At 37.5% G+C, this 22,477-nt stretch overlaps 1 protein-coding gene across 3 annotated transcripts in view; it reads left to right on the top strand.

Annotated features, from left to right (window-relative positions):
* ATRNL1 (attractin like 1) overlaps positions 1-22,477 on the top strand; it is an 807,510-nt gene that overhangs the window by 116,518 nt on the left and 668,515 nt on the right. For 2 of the 3 annotated variants that reach the window (XR_011462739.1, XM_070363366.1), the window contains exon 10: positions 18,184-18,338. The exons of the other annotated variant lie outside the window; for it this stretch is intronic. Coding sequence is in view for 1 of the 2 variants with exons in the window: in XM_070363366.1 (XP_070219467.1) it covers positions 18,184-18,338 (155 nt within the window). In the remaining variant the exon portion in view is untranslated. The remainder of the gene's footprint in view (positions 1-18,183; positions 18,339-22,477) is intronic. 3 annotated transcript variants of the gene reach the window in all.

Below are 22,477 nucleotides of genomic sequence, written 5' to 3'. Positions count from 1 at the left end.
CTGGGTCAATGGTTATACAATTGAAATAAATGAATCCAGGGCCCTGTTTTACATCTCATACACAAAAATTAGTTTCAGATCAATGTAAATCTAGGTGTAGAGTACAAAATAATAAATATTGTAGATGATAACAGATAAATGTCTTTGTTTTTATTGGTGAAGAAAGACTTTAAAAATAGAATTTAAACAGTATTCTCAATAAAGGAAAAATGATAAACTGAACTATATACATGTAAAAATATCACTAAGAAACTGAAAAGGCAAACTGCAGTGTAGGACGGACTGGCAATACGTAAAGTCAACAAAGGTCACTTTTCCTGAGTATATAGAGAAGTACTACAAATCAGCAAGAAAATGTCAGACAACTCAGTAGAAAATGGGGAAGCAACTTGAACAAAAATATATCCAAACGACAAAAACACATACTAAAAACTGCTCAACCTCAATTACCACAAGGTAATTTAAAATAACACTCAGATATCACTACACATCCACCTGAATGGTTAAAATTTATAAGGTGGTTTATCCAAGTGTGTATAAGCTGGTAGAAGCATTCTGAAAAACCTGTTGACAGTTTCTGCTAAATTTGAATACATTCATACACATATGTAATCTATGTATCCTATGAAATAGTTTTATAGCTATATATTCAACAAATGTATTATATATGCAAATATAGTATACAAATATACTATATACAAATATATATAAATATTGTGGGCTTCCCTGGTAGCTCAGAGGGTATAGAATCTGCCTGCAATGTGGGAGACCTGGGTTCGATCCCTGGGTTGGAAAGATCCCCTTGGAGAAGGAAACGGCTACCCACTCCAGTATTCCGGCCTGGAGAATTCCATGGACAGAGGAGAGTGGCAGGCTATAGTCCACGGGGTTGCAAACAGCTGGACACAACTGAGTGACCCTCACTTTTTCATAAATACAGTACATGTAAATATAAATATAGTATACAAATACACTGTATTTCAGACACTCATTATGCAGAGAGATTGTCAAGGATAAACACACCAATGGCACGTTCATCAGTATTTTGTAGAATACTGCTAACTAATAACATATTTGTGAAATTGTCTTGTGTCACTTTTCCAAAACCTCTGACAGTTACATTTTTAGAGAAATCACAAAATCTTGATAGTTCAGTAAAGTAGCTTTGAATTGTTTAGCCGCTCAGTTGTGTCTGACTCTGTGTGACCCTATGGACTGCAGCCCGCCAAGCTTCCCTGTCCATCACGGTCTCCCAGAGTTTTCTCAAACTCATGTCCATTGAGTCAGCTTTGAATACTCTAATGTAAAAATAACTCTCATTATATCAAATTTAAGAAGCTATAGGAAATCATTTCATGGAACCAGATTAACATCATTATGAAAACATATTTCAAGTATATGTGATTTCAGAGATTTTTTTGAGATTTTAATATAGTACCACAAAAGCATTATCTAAAACATCCTGTATTTGTAGAAATTCTCATTTCTCAAAAATGATTCCTTTTGTATTTTAGGATGTTTTATTTATTGGTATTATCCTTTGCTAAGAGACTTTAAATTTGCTGTAATGATTTTTGGTACCAGGGCCATTAGGGTCTCCATTTCTTAGCCTCGTTAAATGAGATGTCTCATAATGTTTTTTGCATGTACGTGTTTGTAGAGCTTGTAGCAGGAGCTCACATCTTCATTTTTCTTCTGTGTCAAGGCTTTTATGTAACAGACCTCAGATTTTTTTATCCTATTGTTGAAGTTGTTTTCTCTATTATTGTGTTCCTTTAAAACGCAATAACAAAAGCACAGTATGTTTTAACACATAAGATACATACAAAACATTATCATTTACAACTTACAGCTGTAATTATAAATTTGATATTTTTTTCCATTTTTTCAACTTAAAAGAAGATTTCAACTATACTTAGAAATACTAAAAAAGTAGTGTGTCTTATGTTTCCTCATGATTATATTCAGAGTTTGCATTTTGGTAGAACAGTAAAATGTGTTCTTCTATGACTATTTTTTTGGAAAAAAGAAATCTTGTTACATAAAATTCTCCATTTTAACCATTTAAAGTTTACAATTCAGTGGTTTTTGTTTATTGATAACGTTATGCTGCCATCACTAATCTCAGAATATTTCCTTCTCCCTTAAAAGAACTCCTGTTCTTTCCTCTACCCTTTCCCTCCATCCCTTGGAAACCACTAATCTACTTTCTGTCTCTGTAGTTTTACCTATTCTCAGTATTTCATGTCAATGAAATGTACAGTATGTGACCTTTTGCATCTGGCTTCTTTCACTTAGGATAATTTTTTCAGGATTCGTCTATGCTGTAGTATGTTTCTGCACTTGATTCTTTGTAATGGCTGGATAATATTCCATTGTACGAATATACCACGTATTGTTAATGCACTCATCAGTTGATGGACAGTTGTTGGGTTGCTTTTTCTTTGGGCTATTGTGAGTGAGGCTGCTGTGAACCTTCTGTAGAGTTTAACTATATTTTGGTTAAAGTAATGGTTAAAGTGTTTTCAGGTTTCTCCTCTGTAAAGATACAATTTTTCTTTTTAAAATAATAACCTTGTGGGGGATACTTTTAGCTTATGTAAACACAGTTTCTCATTAAATTTTTTCAAAAAATTATTTTTAACTGGAAGATAATTGCTTTACAATATTGTATTGATTTCTGCCATACATCACATGAATCAGCCATAGGTAGATATATGTCCTCACTCTCTTGCACCTCCCTCCCACTTCCCACTCCATTGTCCTCCTCTAGGTAGCCCCTGTTTGAGTTCCCTGAGTCATACACCAAACTCCCATTGGCTATCTATTTTACGTGTGGTAATTGCATATGTTTCCATGCGACTCTCTCCATTCATCCCACTTTCTCTCTCCCTCATCTCCCCCGGTCATATCCGTAAGTCTCTTTTCCCTGTCTGCATCTCCAGTGCTGCCCTGCAGATAGGTTCATCAGCAGCACTTTCTAGATGCCATATATTTTATACTAGTTTTAGCATCCATTAATAATTCTTGTGAGAAACAGTTATTACTATGATGATTACCATATGGTGGTATGCTAATGTTTTTCTGTATAAATATCTCAAGTTGTATGTTCACTTATATCAGTATGAAAGGATAGATTTTTATTTTATTCAATGTTTTATAATCTATTACTATTCCTTCTTTTGGTGCCCAGAGTGTCCCAGATTTGGCCTCTGTGAACTATTTCAGTAAGTGTTCCGTATTATTCAGACACGTCCCCAATCACTCTTGTGCCTTTCTATACTTGTTGGCACAGGCATAAAATAAATTTTTTTTACATCTTACAGTTTCCCTGCTTGAGTAAGTCATTTATGTCTTCAAGGAACCTTGATTGCATCTAGTGTATGGTTGGTTGGTGGTGGTTTAGTCGCTAAGTCGTGTCCGACTCTTTTAAGACCCCGTGGACTGTAGCCTGCCAGCCTCCTCTGTCCATAGGGATTCTATAGGCAAGAATACTGGAGTGGGTTGCCAGTTCCTTCTCCAGGGGCTTCCCGACCCAGGAATCAAACCCAGGTCTCCTGCATTGCAGGCAGATTCTTTACCAACTGAGCTATGAGGGAAACTAGTATATAATTGTATTTAAAAACAAGATTAGGGGACTGGGTATGTTTATTACTTTTCTGATGTGTTTATCAGTTCAGCTCAGTCGCTCAGTTGTGTCCAACTCCTTGTGACCCCATGAACCGCAGCACCTCAGGCCTCCCTGTCCATCACCAACTCCCGGAGTTTACACAAACTCGTGTCCATTGAGTCAGTGATGCCCTCTAAACTTCTCCTCTGTCGTCCCCTTCTCCTCCTGCCTTCAATCTTTCCCAACATCAGGGTCTTTTCAAATGAGTGAGCTTTTTGCATCAGGTGGCCAAAATATTGGAGTTTCAGCTTCAACATCAGTCCTTCCAATGAACACCTAGGACTGATTTCCTTTAGGATGGACTAGTTCTATCTCCTTGCAGTCCAAGGGACTCTCAAGAGTCTTCTCCAATACCACAGTACAAAAGCATCAGTTCTTCAGTGCTCAGCTTTCTTCACAGTCCAACTCTCATATCCATACATGACCACTGGAAAAACCATAGCCTAGACTAGACAGACCTTTGTTGATAAAGTATGTCTCTGCTTTTTAATATGCTATCTAGGTTGGTCATAACTTTCCTTCCAAGGAGTAAGCGCCTTTTTAATTTCATGGCTGCAGTCACCATCTGTGGTGATTTTGGAGCCCCCAAAATAAAGTCAGCCACTGTTTCCACTGTTTCCCCATCTATCTGCCCTAAAGTGATGGGACCAGATGCCATGATCTTCGTTTTCTGAATGCTGATCTTTAAGCCAACTTTTTCACTCTCCTCTTTCACTTTCATCAAGAGGCTCTTTAGTTCTTCACTTTCTGCCATAAGGGTGGTGTCATCTGCATATCTGAGGTTATCGATATTTCTCCCGGCAATCTTGATTCCAGCTTGTGCTTCCTCCAGCCCAGCGTTTCTCATGTTGTACTCTGCATATAAGTTAAATAAGCAGGGTGACAATATACAGCCTTGATGTACTCCTTTTCCTATTTGGAACCAGTCTGTTGTTCCATGTCCAGTTCTAACTGTTGCTTCCTGACCTGCATACATGTTTCTCAAAAGGTGGGTCAGGTGGTCTGGTATTCCCATCTCTTTCAGAATTTTCCTCAGTTTATTGTGATCCACACAGTTAAAGGCTTTGGCATAGTCAATAAAGCAGATGTTTTTCTGGAACTTTTCTTGCTTTTTCCATGATCCAGTGGATGTTGGCAATTTGATCTCTGGTTCCTCTGCCTTTCCTAAAACCAGCTTGAGCAGCTGGAAGTTCATGGTTCACATATTGCTGAAGCCTGGCTTGGAGAATTTTAAGCATGACTTTACTATCATGTGAGATGAGTGCAATTGTGCGGTAGTTTGAGCATTCTTTGGCATTGCCTTTCTTTGGGATTGGAATGAAAACTGACCTTTTCCAGTCCTGTGGCCACTGCTGAGTTTTCCAACTTTGCTGACATATTGAGTGCAGCACTTTCACAGCATCATCTTTCAGGATCTGGAATAGCTCAACTGGAATTCCATCACCTCCACTAGCTTTGTTCCTAGTTATACTTCCTAAGGCCCATTTGACTTCACATTCCAGGATGTCTGGCTCTAGGTGAGTGATCACACCATCATGATTAACTGGGTCGTGAAGATCTTTTTTGTACAGTTCTTCTGTGTATTCTTGCCACCTCTTCTTACTATCTTCTGCTTCTGTTAGGTCCATACCATTTCTGTCCTTCATTGAGCCCATCTTTGCATGAAATGTCCCTTGGTATCTCTAATTTTCTTGAAGAGATCTCTAGTATTGTTTATAGATCCTGTCAGAAGATAGAGCCAGGAGATTTACAAACATACATCTGTATCTATTCATAGAAATTGGTGTATATCTTTATTACTGTATATCTGTTTAAGCTGCATAATAATGTAATACAACATTATAGGATTTATTTTAGACTTCCTCTCCTTCATATTGGTAAATCCCAAATCCCTTTTGAAAGTGAAAAATCCAGATCCCATTTTACAGTTCATGTATTTTTTAATAAGTATCTGCTTATTAGGTACTGGAGGTTGGTTTATATATTGTAGTAAAGGTATCATATCTGGAAAAGCAGCTGTAATTTTTATCACCATCACTTTATTTTCTTGTTGTCTTTTGATTAGTAGGCTTTATTTTTTAGAACAGTTTTAGGTTTAAAGAAAAATTAGTAAAAGGTAGGGAGCAAGCAAGCATGCCCAAATACCTGCATATGTTCCCCATCCCCAGTCTATTATTAACATTTTGCATTAGTCTGGTACATTCGTTACAAGTGATGTCAATATTGATCCATTGTTACTAACTAAAGTCCATAGTTTACATCAGGATTTACTTTCGTGTTGTAGGTCCGGTGGGTTTACACCGTGTATAATGACGTGTTCCACTGCACTGTATCATACAGAATAGTTTCAGTTGCCCTTGAAATCATGTGCTCACCTCCTGCTCTCCCTGCCCAAGCCCTGGCAACTGTTGATATTTTTGCTGTCTCCATTGCTTTGCCTTTTCCAGAATGATATATAGTTGGAATCATACAGTATATATCCTTTTTTAGATTGGCTTCTTTCTCTTGGCAATATGTTTTTATGGTTCCTTGAAGTCTCTTCATGGCTTAATAGCCTATTTTATCACTGAATAATATTCTGTTGTATGGATATGGTACAGTTGTTTATCCATTCACCCACTGAAGGACATCTTGGTTATTTCCAAGTTTTGACAATTATTAATAAAGCTGCTATAAACTTTTTTTGCATCAATATAAATTTTCAACCAATGATCACAGTTGTTGGATTGTGTGGTAAGTGTGTTTAGTTTTTTATGATTATGTTTAGTGCTATAAGAGTGATTATACAATTTTTCATTCCTACCAGCAATAAATGTTGCTCTGCATCCTTGCTAGTTTTTGGTGTTAATGTTTTGAATTTTAGCCATTCTAATAAGTAGTGGTGAGTCATTATTTTAATTTGTAATTACCTAATGCCCTATGATGATGCTGTGAAAGTGCTGCACTCAATATGCCAGCAAATTTGGAAGACTCAGCAGTGGCCACAGGACTGGAAAAGGTCAGTTTTCATTCCAATCCCAAAGAAAGGCAACGCCAAAGAATGCTCAAACTACCGCACAATTGCAGTCATCTCACACGATAGTAAAGTAATGCTCAAAATTCTCCAAGCCAGGCTTCAGCAATATGTGAACTGTGAACTTCCAGCTGTTCAAGCTGGTTTTAGGAAAGGCAGAGGAACCAGAGATCAAATTGCCAACATCTGCTGGATCATCAAAAAAGCAAAAGAGTTCCAGAAAAACATCTATTTCTGCTATATTGACTATGCCAAAGCCTTTGACTGTGTGGATCACAATAAACTGTGGAAAATTCTGAAAGAGATGGGAATACCAGACCACCTGACCTGCCTCTTGAGAAACCTGTATGCAGGTCAGGAAACAACAGTTAGAACTGGACATGGAACAACAGACTGGTTCCAAATAGGAAAAGGAGTATGTCGAGGCTGTGTATTGTCACCATGCTTATTTAACTTATATGCAGAGTACATCATGAGAAACGCTGGGCTGGAAGAAACACAAGCTGGAATCAAGATTGCTGGGAGAAATATCAATAACCTCAGATATGCAGATGACACCACCCTTATGGCAGAAAGTGAAGAAGAACTAAAGAGCCTCTTGATGAAAGTGAAAGTGGAGAGTGAAAAAGTTGGCTTAAAGCTCAACATTCAGAAAACTAAGATCATGGCTCTGGTCCCATCACTTTAGGGCAAATAGATGGGGAAACAGTGGCTGACTTTATTTGGGGGGACTCCAAAATCACTGCGATGGTGATTGCAGCCATGAAATTCAAAGACGCTTACTCCTTGGAAGGAAAGTTATGACCAACCTAGAAAGCATATTCAAAAGCAGAGATATTACTTTGCCAGCAAAGGTCCGTCTAGTCAAGGCTATGGTTTTCCCAGTGGTCATGTATGGATGTGAGAGTTGGACTGTGAAAAAAGCTGAGCACCGAAGAATTGATGCTTTTGAACTGTGGTGTTGGAGAAGACTCTTGAGAGTCCCTTGGACTGCAAGGAGATCTAAGCAGTCCATCCTAAAGGAGACCAGTCCTTGGTGTTCATTGGAAGGACGATGCTGGGTTGAAGCTCCAATACTTTGGCCACCTCATGTGAAGAGTTGACTTATTGGAAAAGACCTGATTTTGTCAGGGATTGGGGGCAGGACGAGAAGGGGACGACAGAGGATGAGATGGCTGGATGGCATCACAGACTCGATGCACATGAGTTTGAGTAAACTCTGGGAGTTGGTGATGGACAGGGAGGCCTGGAGTGCTGCGATTCATGGGGACGCAAAGAGTCGGACACGACTGCGTGACTGTACTGAACTGAACTGAATGCCCTATGATGTTGAAGATTTATTCATATACTTATTTTGCCACCTTTATGTCTTCTTTGAAAGGCTGTATTTTCAGATATTCTGCCAACTTTTAATTGCGTTATATTCTAATTGTCGAGTTTTAAGAGTTCTTTGTATGTTTTGGATTCAAGTACTTTATCAGATATTTATTGGGAATAATTTCTCCAAGTTTGGCGTACTGTTTCATTCTCTGAATGATGTCTTTCAGAGAACTTAAGTTTTTAATTGTAATGAAGTTGAACTTAGCATTTTTCTTTTATAAATTGTCCTTTTGTTGCTGTATCTAAAGAGTCATGAATCTCATGGCCACCCTGGGGTTGTCCTGTGTTATCTTCACGGAGTTTTGTAGTTTTGTATTTTACATTTAGTCTTATGATTCATCCTGTGTTAATTTTTGTAAAAGGTATTAGATCTGTCAATTTTCTTTTCTTTTTTTTGAATTTGGATGTCCTGTTGTTTCAGCACCATTTTTTGAAATGACTGTCTCTCTCTGTTGAGTTGTTTTTGTTAGAAGCCAGTTGACTGTATGTGGGTCTATTTCTGGGCTCACTGTTCTGTTCCATTGATCTGTGTGTCTCTTCTTCCCCTAGTACCATGCTGTTTTGGTTGTTGTATCTCTATGGTAAGTTTTGAAGTCAAGTGATGTCAGTTTTCTGAGTTTGTTCTTCTCCCACAATATTGTGTTGACTGTTCCTCCTAGAATTTTGACTGGGATTGCAGTGAATATATAGACTAGACTGGGAGCAGCGATGTCTTGATAATAGTAAATCTTCCTGTCCATATGTATGGACTATCCCTTTATTTACTTCTTTGATTTCTTTGATCAGAGTTTTGTAATTTTCCTAATATAGATCTTATCCTCATTTTATTAGATTTATACCTGTTTCAATTCGTGTGGGTGCTATGTAAATGGTGTTGTGTCTTTATTTCAAGTATCTATTGTTTATTGCTGGTATGTAAGAAAGCGATTGACTTTCATATATTAACCTTGTATCCTGAAACTATAATCACTTATTAGTTCCAGGAGTTTTAAAATTGTTATTGTTGTTGATTGTTCGGTTTTTTGTACATAGATGATCGTGTTATGTGTGAAAAGACAGTTTTACTTATTCCTTCCCATTTTGTATATCTTTTATCCCCCCCCTCCTCTTTTTTGGCTTATTGCAGTAATTAGAGCTTCCAGTAAAATGTTGAATAGGAGTGGTACAGAATATATCTTGTCTTTTTCTTAGAAGGAAAGCATATGTTTTCTTGCCATTAAGCATAAATTTTGGATAATTTTTTTTTATCAAGGTGAGGAAATGCCCCTCTATTCCTAGAGTTGTTATTCTTAGAGTTGTTAGAGTACTTTATATGTTCTAAATATAAATTCTTTATCAGATACATGACCTATAAATATTTTCTTCCATGCTGTGTGTTAGTTTTCATGTTATTTTTAGTGTCCTTTGAAGCTCAAGATTTTTTAATTTTTAAGACTCTCTTATCTGTTATACATTTTGTCACACCTGTGGTGTCATATTAAGCATCCTTTGCCTAATGCAAGGCAAGGAATGTTTGTTTCTACAGTTTCTTCTACAAGTTTTATCCCTTGTAGCTCTTAAGTTTAGGCATTTTATTCACTTTTAGTTAATTTTTGTATATATTGTAAGGGAAGGGTTCAGTTTCTTTCTTTTGGATATCCAGTGGCCCTAACACCATTTATTGAAAAGAGTATTCTTTCCTTTCTTTGAATTGGCTATTTTGGGCCCTTGAATTTCCACATGAATCATAGGATTGTTTTTATTGTTCAGTTGCTAAGTGCGATCTCAGGACTGAAGGCTCCTCTACCCTTCACTATCTCCCGGAGTTTGCTCAAATTAGTGTCCATCAAGTCGGTGATGCCATCCAACCATCTCATCCTCTGTCACCCTCTTCTCCTCCTGCCCTCAATCTTTCGTAGCATCAGGGTCTTTTCCAATGAATCTGCTCTTTGTATCATGTGGCCAAAGTATTGGAGCTTCAGCTTCAGCAGTCTTTCCAGTGAATATTCAGGATTGCTTTCCTTTAGGATAGACTGGTGTGATTGCCTTGCAGTCCAAGAGTCTCTCAAGAGTCTTTTCCAGCATCACAATTCAAAAGAAAAAATTCTTTGGTGCATAGCCTTCTTTATGGTCCAGCTTTCACATCTGTATGTGGCTACTGGAAAAACTGTAGCTTTGATTGTACGGACCTTTGTCGGCAAAGCTATGGTTCTGCTTCTAACTATGCTGTATTTGTCATAGCTTTACTTACAAAGAGTTTGTCAGTTAAAAAACATCCAATTGGGATTTTATAGAGTAAGTTGAATCTGTAGATCAGTTTGGAGAGTATGACCATCTTAACAATATTTTGTTTTCCAATCTAGGTAAAAAGATATCTTTTCATTTTTTAGGCTGTCTTTAATTTCTCTCCTCAATATTTTCTTGTCTTCCTGGTATAAATTTTATGTGTTTCATTAAATTTATTTCTAAGTGCTTTATTGTTTTCGATCCTGTTGAAAATTGTTTTATTATTTTTATCTTAATATTTTTCATTTCTTGTAATAGAAGGACAGTTTATTTTTTTTGCACATTGTTCTTTTAGCCTCCAAACTTGCTGAACTGATTTATTAGCTATAGCAGTTTTTTGTAGGTTTATTTGAATTTCTATGTAAGATCATGTCATTTACCAGTAGAGTTTTACTTCTTCCTTTCCCATCTAGAAGCATTTTATTTTCTTGCCCATTTTCCTTTCTATAATCTCAGATACAAAGTTGAATAGAAGTGACAAGAGTAAAAATCCTCTGCTTATTCCTGATCTTAGAGGGAGAACATTTTGTCTTTGACCTTTAAGTATGACGTTGCTGCTGCTGCTAAGTTGCTTCAGTCGTGTCCGACTCTGTGCAACCCCATAGACGGCCTCCTATCAGGCTCCCCTGTCCCTGGGATTCTCCAGGCAAGAACACTGGAGTGGGTTGCCATTTCCTTCTCTAGTGCATGAAAGTGAAAAGGGAAAGTGAAGTTGCTCAGTCGTGTCCGACTCTTCGCAACGGCATGGACTGCAGCCCACCAGGCTCCTCCGTCCATGGGATTTTTCCAGGCAAGAGTACTGGAGTGGGGTGCCATTGCCTTCTCTCGGAAGTATGATGTTAGCTGTGTGTTTTGTTTGTTAGTTTTGTAGATATCCTTTGTATTAGGCTGCTGTAACAAATTACCACAGACTCTGTAGCTTAAAACAATGAAAAGATATTCTGTTACAGGTCTGGAGGCCAGGAATGCAAAATCAAAGTATAACCATGGCCATGCCTCTTCCAGAAGTGCAGGGAAAAGGCCTTTCTTTGCCTCTTCTAGCTTGGCCTGTTAGTGTTCCCGGAGTTGTGCTTGAACCACTCCAGTTGCTGCCATAGTTACATTCTGGTTTTTGTTCTTGTTCAGTTGCCCAGTTGTGTCCGACTTTGTGACTCCGTGGACTGCAGCTTGCCAAGCCTCCCTGTCCCTCACCATCTCCCAAAGTTTGCCCAAGTTCATGTCTATTGCATGGGTGATGCCATCCACCCATCTCATCCTTTGATGCCCCCTTCTCCTGCCCTCAATCTTTCCCAACTTCAGGGACTTTTCCAATGAGTCTACTGTTTGCTTCACATGACCAAAATACTGGAGTTTCAGCTTCAGCATCAGTCTTTCCAGTGAGTATTCAGGGTTGATTTCCCTTGAGACTGACTGGTTTGATCTCCTTGCTGTCCAAGGGACTTTCAAGAGTCTTCTCCAGCACCACAGTTTGAAGGTATCAATTCTTTGGCATTCTGCCTTCTTTATGGTCCAGCTCTCACAGCCATACATGACCACTGGGAATACCATAGCCTTGACTATAGGGACCTTTGTTGACAGAGTAATGTTTCTGCTTTTCACCACACTGTTTAGGTTTGTCATAATAGCTTCCTGCCAAGAAGCAATTGTCTTCTGATTTCATGGCTGCAGTCAACATTTGTAGTGATCTTAGATTCCAAGAAGAGGAAATCTGTCACTACTTCTACCTTTTCCCCCTCTGTTTGCCATGAAGTAATGGGACCAGATGCCATGATCTTTGTTTTTTAAATATTTAGTATTAGGCCGGTTACCTTACCTCCTCCTCTTTGCTGTGTGTCTCTTAAATGGACCCTTGTCATTGGCTTAAGTCCACTGGATAAACTCTGATTATTTCCTCATCTTTAAATCCTTAATTTAATTGTATCTGAAAAAAATACTTTTTCCGAATAGGGTAACATTCCCAGGTTCTGGAGATTAGGACATGGATGCATCTCTTGGGGTGGGCACCATTCAGCCTTACCAGGTTGAGGAATTTACCTTCTGTCTCTCTCTTGTTGGGTGTTCTTTTTTTTTTATCAGGAAAGGGTGTTGGAATTTTTCAAGGCTTTTGCTGTATCTATTGGATATATATATATACACACACACAGAAGTGGGATTGCTTGATCATATGCAGCTCTTGGTAGTTCAGTTTTTATTTTTATTTTTTTCAGGAATGTCCATACTATTTTCCAAATTGACTAAACCAGTTTCCATTCCCATCAGTAGTACTTCTATATCTTTTCTTCACATCCTTGCTAACACTTAGCTTTTCAAACTTGTTAATTATTTTAAATTAAAATATAATCGACATATAACATTATATTAATCTTAGGTGTACAGCTTAGTGAATTGATACATGTTTGTGTTGTAAAATGATTACAACAGTAAGTTTAGTTAACTTATACATATAGTTATGAATTATTTTTTCTTGTGATGAGAACTTTTAAATTCTTAGCAACTTTCACATATAATGCAGTATTGTTAGCTATAATCACCATGCTGAATATTATATTATCAGGGCTTATTTGTCATATAACTTTTGACCACCTTTACTCATTTCACCCACCTTTTACCACCTGCCTTTTGTGTCCACCAATCTAGCCTCCATATCTATAAGTTCATTAAAAGATTTTTTTAGATTCTACATATGAGTGAGATCATTATGTATTTGCCTTTCTCTGACTTATTTCCCTTAGTGTCCCTCAAGGTCCATCTGTGTTATTGCAAATGGCAAGATTTCCTTTTTTGTGGCTGAATAATATTTCTCTAGCTTTTTCTAGTCAACAGTTGATGGGCACTCAGGTGGTTTCCACGCCTTAGTTATTATAAGTAATGCTGCAATGAATATGGGGATGCAGATATCTTTTTGAAATAGTTATTTCACTTGGATAAATAGAGTGGAATTGCTGGATAATTTGGTAGTTCTATTTTTTGAGAAACCTCCATACTGTTTTCCACAGTGATTGAACCAATTTATAGTCCCATCAACAGTTTTTAAGTGTTCCCTTTTCCCACATCCTCACCAGCACTTGTTATTTCCTGTTTTTTTAATAATACATTCCAACAAGTATGTGTGTGTGGGCGGTGGTATCTCATTGTGGTTTTCATTTGCATTTCCTTGTTGAGTGATTTTCATGTATCTGCTGACTCTTTGTCTTTGGAAAAGTGTCTCTGCAGATCCTCTGCTCATTTTTAATTAAATTGTTCTCTTTGTTTTTCTATTGAGTTATGTGAGTTTTTATACGTTTTAGAGATTGCGTTTTCTCCACTCCGCCAAGCCAGGCCTGCTCCGGAGAACCTGTTATTTATTTTGCCCAGGGCATTGCCTGAAGTGTGCAAGTGCCTAAAGTGTGCAAGGTTATGCACATTTTGCCACTCAACAGAGTGGAGCCAGTTATACACGTGTGCTCGTGCATGACGTGTAGAAACTCAAGTGTACTATCTGCGGGGTGTGTTTGGGGTACTGGCTACATGGGGGAGGGATTTATGCGTATGCTAGCTTGGGTGAATCTACTCATCCTATGAAGTTTATGGGTGGGCTTCTTGGTGAAGTTCCTGAGGTAGTTAGTAGAAACCTTTGCCCTTCTTGGGTTTTGTACGCTGGTTGCTGAGAGCCCTGTTTTCTCTCCCCTGCTGATCCCATTATTGTTTTGGATGGCCTGAAAAAGAAGTGGGCTTCTTGGGCATTGCCCTGCTTGGGTGGACGCTAGTCACCCACTAGGCTCTCTCTTTGCTCATGGGTGAAACAGCAGCTTGGAGAAGTTTCTCTTGGCAGTGAGCTGTTGCCTTGGGGCAGGTGAAGTGAGAAAGTTAAACTGTTACTAATCGCTTCAGTCCTGTTCTTGGAATTTTTGCTCTAAGTAGTGCTAGGACTTCTCTGTTGGACTGCTGGGCTCTTACAAATGTACTCCTGTCTCCAAGTAGTTGAAAAATCACTGCTTCTGTGGGAGCACCAAGGTGCTGTTGACTGAAAAAATAACGCACAACCTAAGGGTTCAGAATTCTGTTTTATTTGGTGGACAAATCTAAGGACTTAGGCCCAAGACACAGCATCTCAGATAACTCTGAGAGACTGCTCCAGAAAGGCAAGAGAGAAGCCAGGTTAATAGGAGTTTTTGCAGCAAAGTCCATGTAGTCAGAACATCAGAAGATTACTGTTACTTAAGGAAAACCAGACATCTCAAATTAAGGAACTTAGCACTTTTTCTACATATGAAAAGATACAAAATCTAGGCTCATAGGAATCATTGCTTTGAGATGCACCTGAGCTATCTGGGGCCAGATGCTTCTCATCCTGAATCTGCTCAGGGTGCTCTGTCCAGGGTGGCCTCACTGGCAGGCATTCTGGTTCCATTCTGAGTTTCCTCAGGGCTCACCATCGAGGTTGCAGTGTGATTGCTCGATGGCTGCAGCATCCTTTTTTTTTTTTTTTTTACTGATATGACAGGCAATATTTTTTATTCACAGCAGGAAAATCTTATTACAGCACCTTGATAATGTGTCTCCTCTGTGTCTTCTTATTCTGGCTTATTAAAAAATTCAACATTTTCATATGCCATCCCATTGCCTTTTGGCCCTTATTGTTTCTGATGAGAAGTCAGTTATTTATCTTATTGGGGTTCTCTTGTATGCAAAGAACCTTCTTGCTGTTGCCCAAGATTTTATCTTTGGCTTTCAGTATTACTATTTTATGTCTGAATGTGGCTCTTTCTGTACTTTTTTCTTACTTGCAGTTTGTTGAGCTTCTTCGATATGTATGCTAATGTTTTTCATCAAATTTAGGAAGTTGTCAGTCATTATTTCTCAAACAATTTTTTACCTTTTCCCCCTCTATCTTAGAATTCCCAGTAAATGCATGTTCTTGCTGTTAATGGTGGTGTACATTTCTCATAGACTGTTCATTTTCCTCTCTGTTTTTAGAACTACAGAATCTCTACTGATTTATCTACTAGTTCACTGATTTTTTTCTTTTACCTGCTGAAATATGCTATTGAGCCTCTCTGCTAAATTTTAAAATTTCAATTTTATACTTTAAAACTCCACATTTTTCTTTTCCTGGTCATTTTTCTTTGTTGATACTTTATATTTAATAAGATATTGTTATACTTCTTTAAATTTTGTTTTCTTTCAGTGTTTTTAATAGCTGCTTTAGAGGCTTTTTCTGTTTCATCTGGCATCTGGGTTCTCTCAAAGGGGGTTCTGTTGCTTGCTTTTATTCCTGTCCATGGCGTAGGTCACCCTTTCCTATTTCATTGCACGCATAATTTTCCCTGAAAGCCAGGCATTTTAGGCAGTACATTGCAGCAACTCTGGATCCTGACTCTTCCTCCCTCCCTGAGGCTGCTGTAATTTCATTTGTTTAGGGACTTGGCTGAATTCTTTTAGTGAAGTCTCTCTTTCTCCACATGTGTCCTCTGATGTTCCTCTTCAGATGGGACAGGCTGGGGAGGCACATAGTCACCCTGGGATGATTGGGATTTTAGCAGAGTTCTTCAGCTTTTTCCTCTGAGCTCTTTGTTAAGCTGTCTCCTCTGTTTGTATCACCTCACCCGCTGTGAGGTGAAGTCTCTCAGTTGTGTCCAACTCTTTGCGACCCCATGGACTATAGCCTACCAGGCTCCTTTGTCCATGGGATTTTTCTGGCAATAGTACTGGAGTGGATTGCCATTTCCTCACACCCTAGCCTCCACTAATTGCCAACTGATAGTTCTGTTATTTTCAGCAAAGCTTTGTGGGCATGAATTGCTCCATGGTCTGAATTGCATTTTATACCTTTTACAGGGGTAGTCTGTGAGGCTAGTCGTTGATGTTCTGACCCTAGTAAGGCTCTTATTAGCTGTCTTTCCCCCTGATTCTCTCCGATGAACTTCTGGTAGGTCTATTTTTAACTTATTATTCTCACATAGATCCTTGAGAAACAACCTCCATTGTTTCTGAGAGTGCCTTTAAGGCTTGAAGTTTGCTGCCCTGTACCCAGTGAAGTCAGGTTCCCTTGGGAGAGCTTTGGGCCTTTCCTTTTCGTAGGCTGCCTCTCCCTGTTGGGGATAACCTCTCTGTGATTGCTTTGGAAATATAGGTGGGGGGTTTCTGGCTTGTTCTTTCAGTGACACCACTGTGTTATGTACACTGGATATTGATGGTAGCCTTTGCTCTTCTCAGCCTTCCTCTTTTATCTTGGAACTGTTGCCCTGTAAATTAGGGGTGAAGATTTTTGGGCCCTCGTGTTCTTAACCTGTATGTGAGGCCTGGTGTATAGCTTCCACCCTGTGAGTGGGAGCAAGGTAGAGAATGAGCACTCACACCTCTCGTGCTTTCTCCTTGGATAGAGTTTCTGCCACCAAGAATTAGGGGGCATGAGAAATACTGGCAATCTGTTGCTCCTGGTTGTATATTATTGGCCTGAACTAGGAACTGAGGGATAAAGGAGTATTCCGTTCTCAACCATACCAGCCTGGGGTTGAGCAGTCTTGCTGAACAGGCTGTGTATGTGTCGGGAGGTGGTGATAACGGGAAGAATGAGAGTTGGTAATGAGTCAGACATCATGAACTGTTGCTGTTCTTACTGAAATTTAGTTGATGTTCCTGAGTAATTCTTTCTTTATTTGTTGTTGCTCTTGGCAAAGGTTTTGAGATCCAAAAAATACACTTTTTAAAAAAATAATTTTTACCAATTATAGTTCTTTCCCTGGGGAGATTGTTTATGGACTTCCTTATGTTGCCATTCTGGAGGTCATTTCCATATTCTTTAAGCATTTGTTGCTGTTCAGTCGCTCAGTCGTGTCCAGCTCTTTGCGACCCCATGGACTGCAGCACACCAGGCTTCCCTGTCCTGCACCATTTCCTGGAGTTTGCTCAAACTCATGTCCATTGAGTGGTATTAAATCTATGGTTTCTAAGATACTATACTTGCCTTACTAACTGTACCATACATGTTAACTGTGTTTATATTCTGATTCTTTGTTTGTACTGGGGATTTATTTATAAAGTATTGACTCATATTGTCCTGAACCTTTAATATATATTAGTTCATTCAGGTAAAATATACTTGTGAACATATACTTGTAGTTTTTATCTCAAAATTGCACTGTAATTAATTAAAAGAACATTTACATTAATTTTATTGTTTCTCAAAAATGCATTGAGATTTTCAATTATACACAATATAGATATACCTCAGAAATAATCTTGAGCAAATGAACATGAATACCAACTATGTCATTCCATTTTGTAAAGTACAAAGACAGCCATCTAAATGTTTGCTATTAGAATCAGAATAGTGGTAATTTTTTATTTTTTGGTCTTAGTACTCATTGCTTAGTTGTATTCATTTTGTGGAAATTCATTGGGTTTTAGACTTATGTGCACTTTTATGTATATATTTAATGAGTTAAAAAATATTTTATTGGATCCATATGAGTCATATAGTTTTAACTGCATACTGTTTAGAGTAAATTTATTACATTTAACTATTTATTTACTTTGGTATTTAAAACTGATGATAAGTCAGTCCTCTAGTTTAAAGAAAATTTGTTTCCTACTTTTATAAATAAAAACAAGATGCAAGATATAAATTATTATGAAATCATTAATGATTATGTTTAATATTGTGTTTCCTCAAAGCATTTTAAGGTACTCTGAATCTCAAAGTATTTTTTAAAAACATTGAAGTTTAGAGGCCATTTGTTAAAAATAATAAAGCGTGTTATTTTTACAATTCCAAGGAAAATTCTGTATTCAAACTAGATCCTTTCTGTACTTGATATAAGATCAGGGAGGTCTTTTTATCTTTTGTAATACATTTTTAAATTTTATCCTGTAGGACTATTTTGAAAGAAAGTGGGTTTGCCAGATACCTTCATTCAGCTGTTCTTATCAATGGAGCTATGCTTATTTTTGGAGGAAATACCCATAATGACACTTCCTTGAGTAACGGTGCAAAATGTTTTTCTGCCGATTTCCTGGCATATGACATAGGTATGTATCTGTTAGGACTGTACAAAGTAGGAAATACCAGAAGTTTTTCATGTAGAAATTCTCAAATACATTACTAGACAGCATGTGTATATGTCATTTTAGAGAGAGAGATTCAGCGACAGATTTTGAAAGGAATTCTCTCCAATTTCAGCATAAACAGTAGTATAGGCAAAGGGAGCAAATGAACTGAGGTGAATGAGTGGTGAAGGCAGGGGATTGAGGAATCTGGGTTTGAATGTCCTATTCGAAGGCTTTTGTGTTTTGTGTTCCTACATGAGCACTTTGTTAGTCTGCTTTGTTTGACTATTACTGTGTTAGTTTTGATAATGGATAGATACGAAGCACTATCAAATTTACATTGCAGAGAGTAGGAATACAAGCATTTTAGATTTAGTGGGGATGAGCACAGAAAAATTTAAATTAAACTCACAAGATATACTTTCATGGTATAGAAAGCTGATAGAATTAGAGAAAGAAATACAAAGATAGAAAAGCTAATGAAATAATATTTTGGGACAAAATGGAAACCCAGAACATATCTAAGCATGGAAGTAACTAAATAAGTTTTTACCAGGGAATCTAGAAATATAATACGTCTATGATTTTAATTGATTTTAATTATCTTATCTATAGTCCTATCAATTTCTGAATGTTAAACAATGTATTTATTGAAATACTAAATTTAGCTACCTATTAGACCACTGTAATGAAAGAATTTCTTCTCTCTGTATGTTATAGATAAAACCTAGCTGATTTAAATCTTTAGCAGCACTTAAGAGCACTTTTTATTGATTGTGTGAGGTAATATACCAATTTTAAGCTATTAAGGAACACTTTGATAAATAAAAATAAAAAAGACCAAAGAATAACACATTTAATGGATATAAGAAGTATACTTCCGCTCTTAAACATCATAATGGTACATAATCTACTTTAGAAAATTATTTCAAGTGTCAGCATATAAAGACAATTATGAACTATTAATAAGCACTTTGACTTCTAAACTATTGTAAGCATGTTTGGAAAGAAATTCCTAGTAATAAAGTTAGGCATAGTTTTAAAACTCTATGAGTATTTGCATGTGAGTCATCATTGAAAAGAATTCACTGTCTTTTAGAGCCTAAATAGTTAAATATTTGCCTTTTTGAAATAATAATTTGAAGTCATGATTCATGATGAAATGGGATTGTAATGGCTTTTATAAGGCTTAAAAATCAGTGCCCCAGATCCAGAAAATCAGTTAAATGAAATACAGAATCTAGGCTGGTTTATTATGATGAGACAGTAAGCTTATTTCTCAGGAGGTGGATGAACATTTTATGTGTTTTTCTTCTAGGAATTAAAATCCTAGGAAAAGTGTAGAATTTTGTTGTTATTGTTAAAAATCCATGAAGTGAGATGTTGAACTTTTGAAAAGATTCTTCAAGCAGCTTCTACTCAATTTCTATATTTCAGTGAGCAAATTAATGTTGAGCTATTTTGTAGCTGACATATTGGGAATTTATTTTTATTTCTTCCATATTGTTCAAGATGACCATATTTTAGGTTTTATACATTTAAAATATACCAAAGTGAAAAACATTAGAAATATAAGTTTTTCAGAGAAAGAAAGGGCTCAGATTATTATTATTCTAATAGCTACTCTTTATTAAGTCAGTTCCAAGAGCTAGGTACTATTGTTGCTGTTTAGTTGCTAAGTCATGTCTGACTCTTTTGTGACCCCTTCCAGGCTCCTCTGTTCATGGGATTTCCCAGGCAAAAGAATACTGGAGTGGGTTGCTATTTCTTCCTCCAGGGGATCTTCCTGACCCAGGGATTGAACCTATGTCTCTTGTATTGCAGGAGGATTCTTTACTGCTGAGCCACCAGGAAGCCCTATAATAAGAGCTTTATTTACAGTGTCTGTAACCTCTCTAATAACCTTGTAAATAAGATGTTAGTAAACTCAATTTTAGATTATTAAACACAAGACTAAAAGGAATTAGTCCAAAGCCCTGCTGGTAGTAAATCCAGTTTTGTTAAAAACTCCTAAATTGATAGTCTTTCCACTTGACTACACTGTGGTGTTTAGTTGACTCCATTGTATGTTCTTAATTTTGTCAATAAAGTACAAGACACTTAAGTTTTAGTAATGTTTAGTAATTTTTAGTAATGTTTCTTAATGCTATGGAAAAAGTAAAAGTTGCTCAGTCATGTCCAACTCTTTGCAACCCTATGGACTATGAAGTCCATGGAGTTCTCCAGGGCAGAATACTGGAGTGGGTAGTCTTTCCCTTCTTCAGGGGATCTTCCCAACACAAGGATCAAACCCAGGTCTCCTGCACTGCGGGCGGATTCTTTACCAGCTGAGCCACAAGGGAAGTCCAAGATTACTGGAGTGGGTAGCCTTTTCCTTCTCCAGGGGATCTTCCTGACCCAGGAATAGAACTGGGGTCTCCTGTATTGCAGACAGATTCTTTACCAACTGAGCTATCAGGGAAGCCCAATGCTATGGAAAGATAGAAGCAAATAATTAGTTTCATTTTTCAAGCGAATTGTTAAAATTGGAGGAAGAATAGCATGTTTTAACAGTATTGTTTTTTAACATAGGTTTTTGTTTGTCCTGTGCTAATAAGTAACAATAAAAACAAAAACAGCCTTACAATCAATACAGGATAAAAGCATTTTGTTTTACCTTATTGGATTATTTCTCTGCAGTTCCCAATAAAGTCTTCCTTCCCTGCCCAATCTGTATTTATTCTCCTGGGTTTGTATCATCAAATATTGAAATATTTTCTTGGGAAAAGTGCTTTTCACATTTCAGAAAATGTCTTCCAAAATAATTGTTTTCCTTATGAAGTATAATTTTGTGGAAATAAAATACAACCATTGCATAATGAACCAACTATGAAATAGATCCTTTTGGGGGAAAAAGTCATGTTGCTAGTTTTTCTCTTTTGTACAGTACACTCGGAGTTTATGGCATATTTAATTGGAATGCACCTTAAGATTTAGTTGATTGCCTTGTGTTCTGTGATGTTTAGACAATAAAAATATGTATGGTAATACTAATTTTTCATTGCTCTAAAATGTACTATTTCAATCGTACTGCCATAGTAAATTTTATATAGCCGGTGTCATTAATCTTTGAGGACATAACCTTGCCTTCCCAGTTCTCATTATACTATACATGATGGATGTAGAAGGCATATGATGGTGATTTTCAAGCATGACTTACCTTGGCATTCCCTTTGAAGGTTGAAGGGAGAAAAATCAGACCTCAGTAATCTGATTCTCTTAGATTAGGCACTGCGTATTCATATTTTTTAAAAAAATGACTCAGGCACAAGTGATCATAGAACCAGCCTGGTGACTAAGACTCAGTGGACTGTAACAGATAAAATGATACGTTACGAAATTTTCTAGCTTGTAAATCTAGCTTGATCACATTTTAAATGTGAAAACTTTATTAATATATTTTTGTCATTGTTAGTGGTATCCTTATTGCACCTGATTCAAGATTAAAATGAATCTGTATCTAGTAAAGATACAGCCTTGTAGTACCGTTGAGGCTAAAGGTGCAATGCAAGGACTTGTCTGACTGAGCTGATCTCAGGTTGTTAGTTACATTTATACTTTAAAAAAATAATTATTTTTGGCAGTGCTGTGTGGCTTGCAGGATCTTAGTTCCCAGACCAGGGAGCAAACCTCTGCCCGCTGCAGTGGAAGCACAGAGTCCTAACCACGGGGCTACCAGGGGATTACCGAGACATAGTTTTACTTTTCAGGGCTTCCCAGGTGGCTCAGTGATAGAGAATCTTCTTCTCAAGCAGGAGACATGAGTTTGATCCCTGAGTTGGGAAGATCCCCAGGAGAAGGGAATGGCGGCCCTTTCCGGTATTCTTGCCTGGGAAATCCATGGACAGAGGAGCCTGGTGGGATGCAGTCCGCAGTGTCACAAAGAGGCACTCACAACTTAGAGGCCAGATTACAGCAGCAGCAGCATTGATGCTTTTAACCTGTTCGTCTGTAGAAAGTAAATAGTGTCATAAAAGTTAGTTTTGTAGGGTCCATGGGATAAAATGAATCAAGCAGTTTGTAAATTTTTCACGTATTTTTTAGTAAACCACCAATCTTTTGAGGGATTTGACTGGAGATTT

This window comes from Bos mutus, chromosome 26 (genome assembly GCF_027580195.1).
Source record: "Bos mutus isolate GX-2022 chromosome 26, NWIPB_WYAK_1.1, whole genome shotgun sequence".
Lineage (NCBI taxonomy): Eukaryota > Metazoa > Chordata > Mammalia > Artiodactyla > Bovidae > Bos > Bos mutus.
This window is presented reverse-complemented; position numbering and strand designations above follow the sequence as displayed.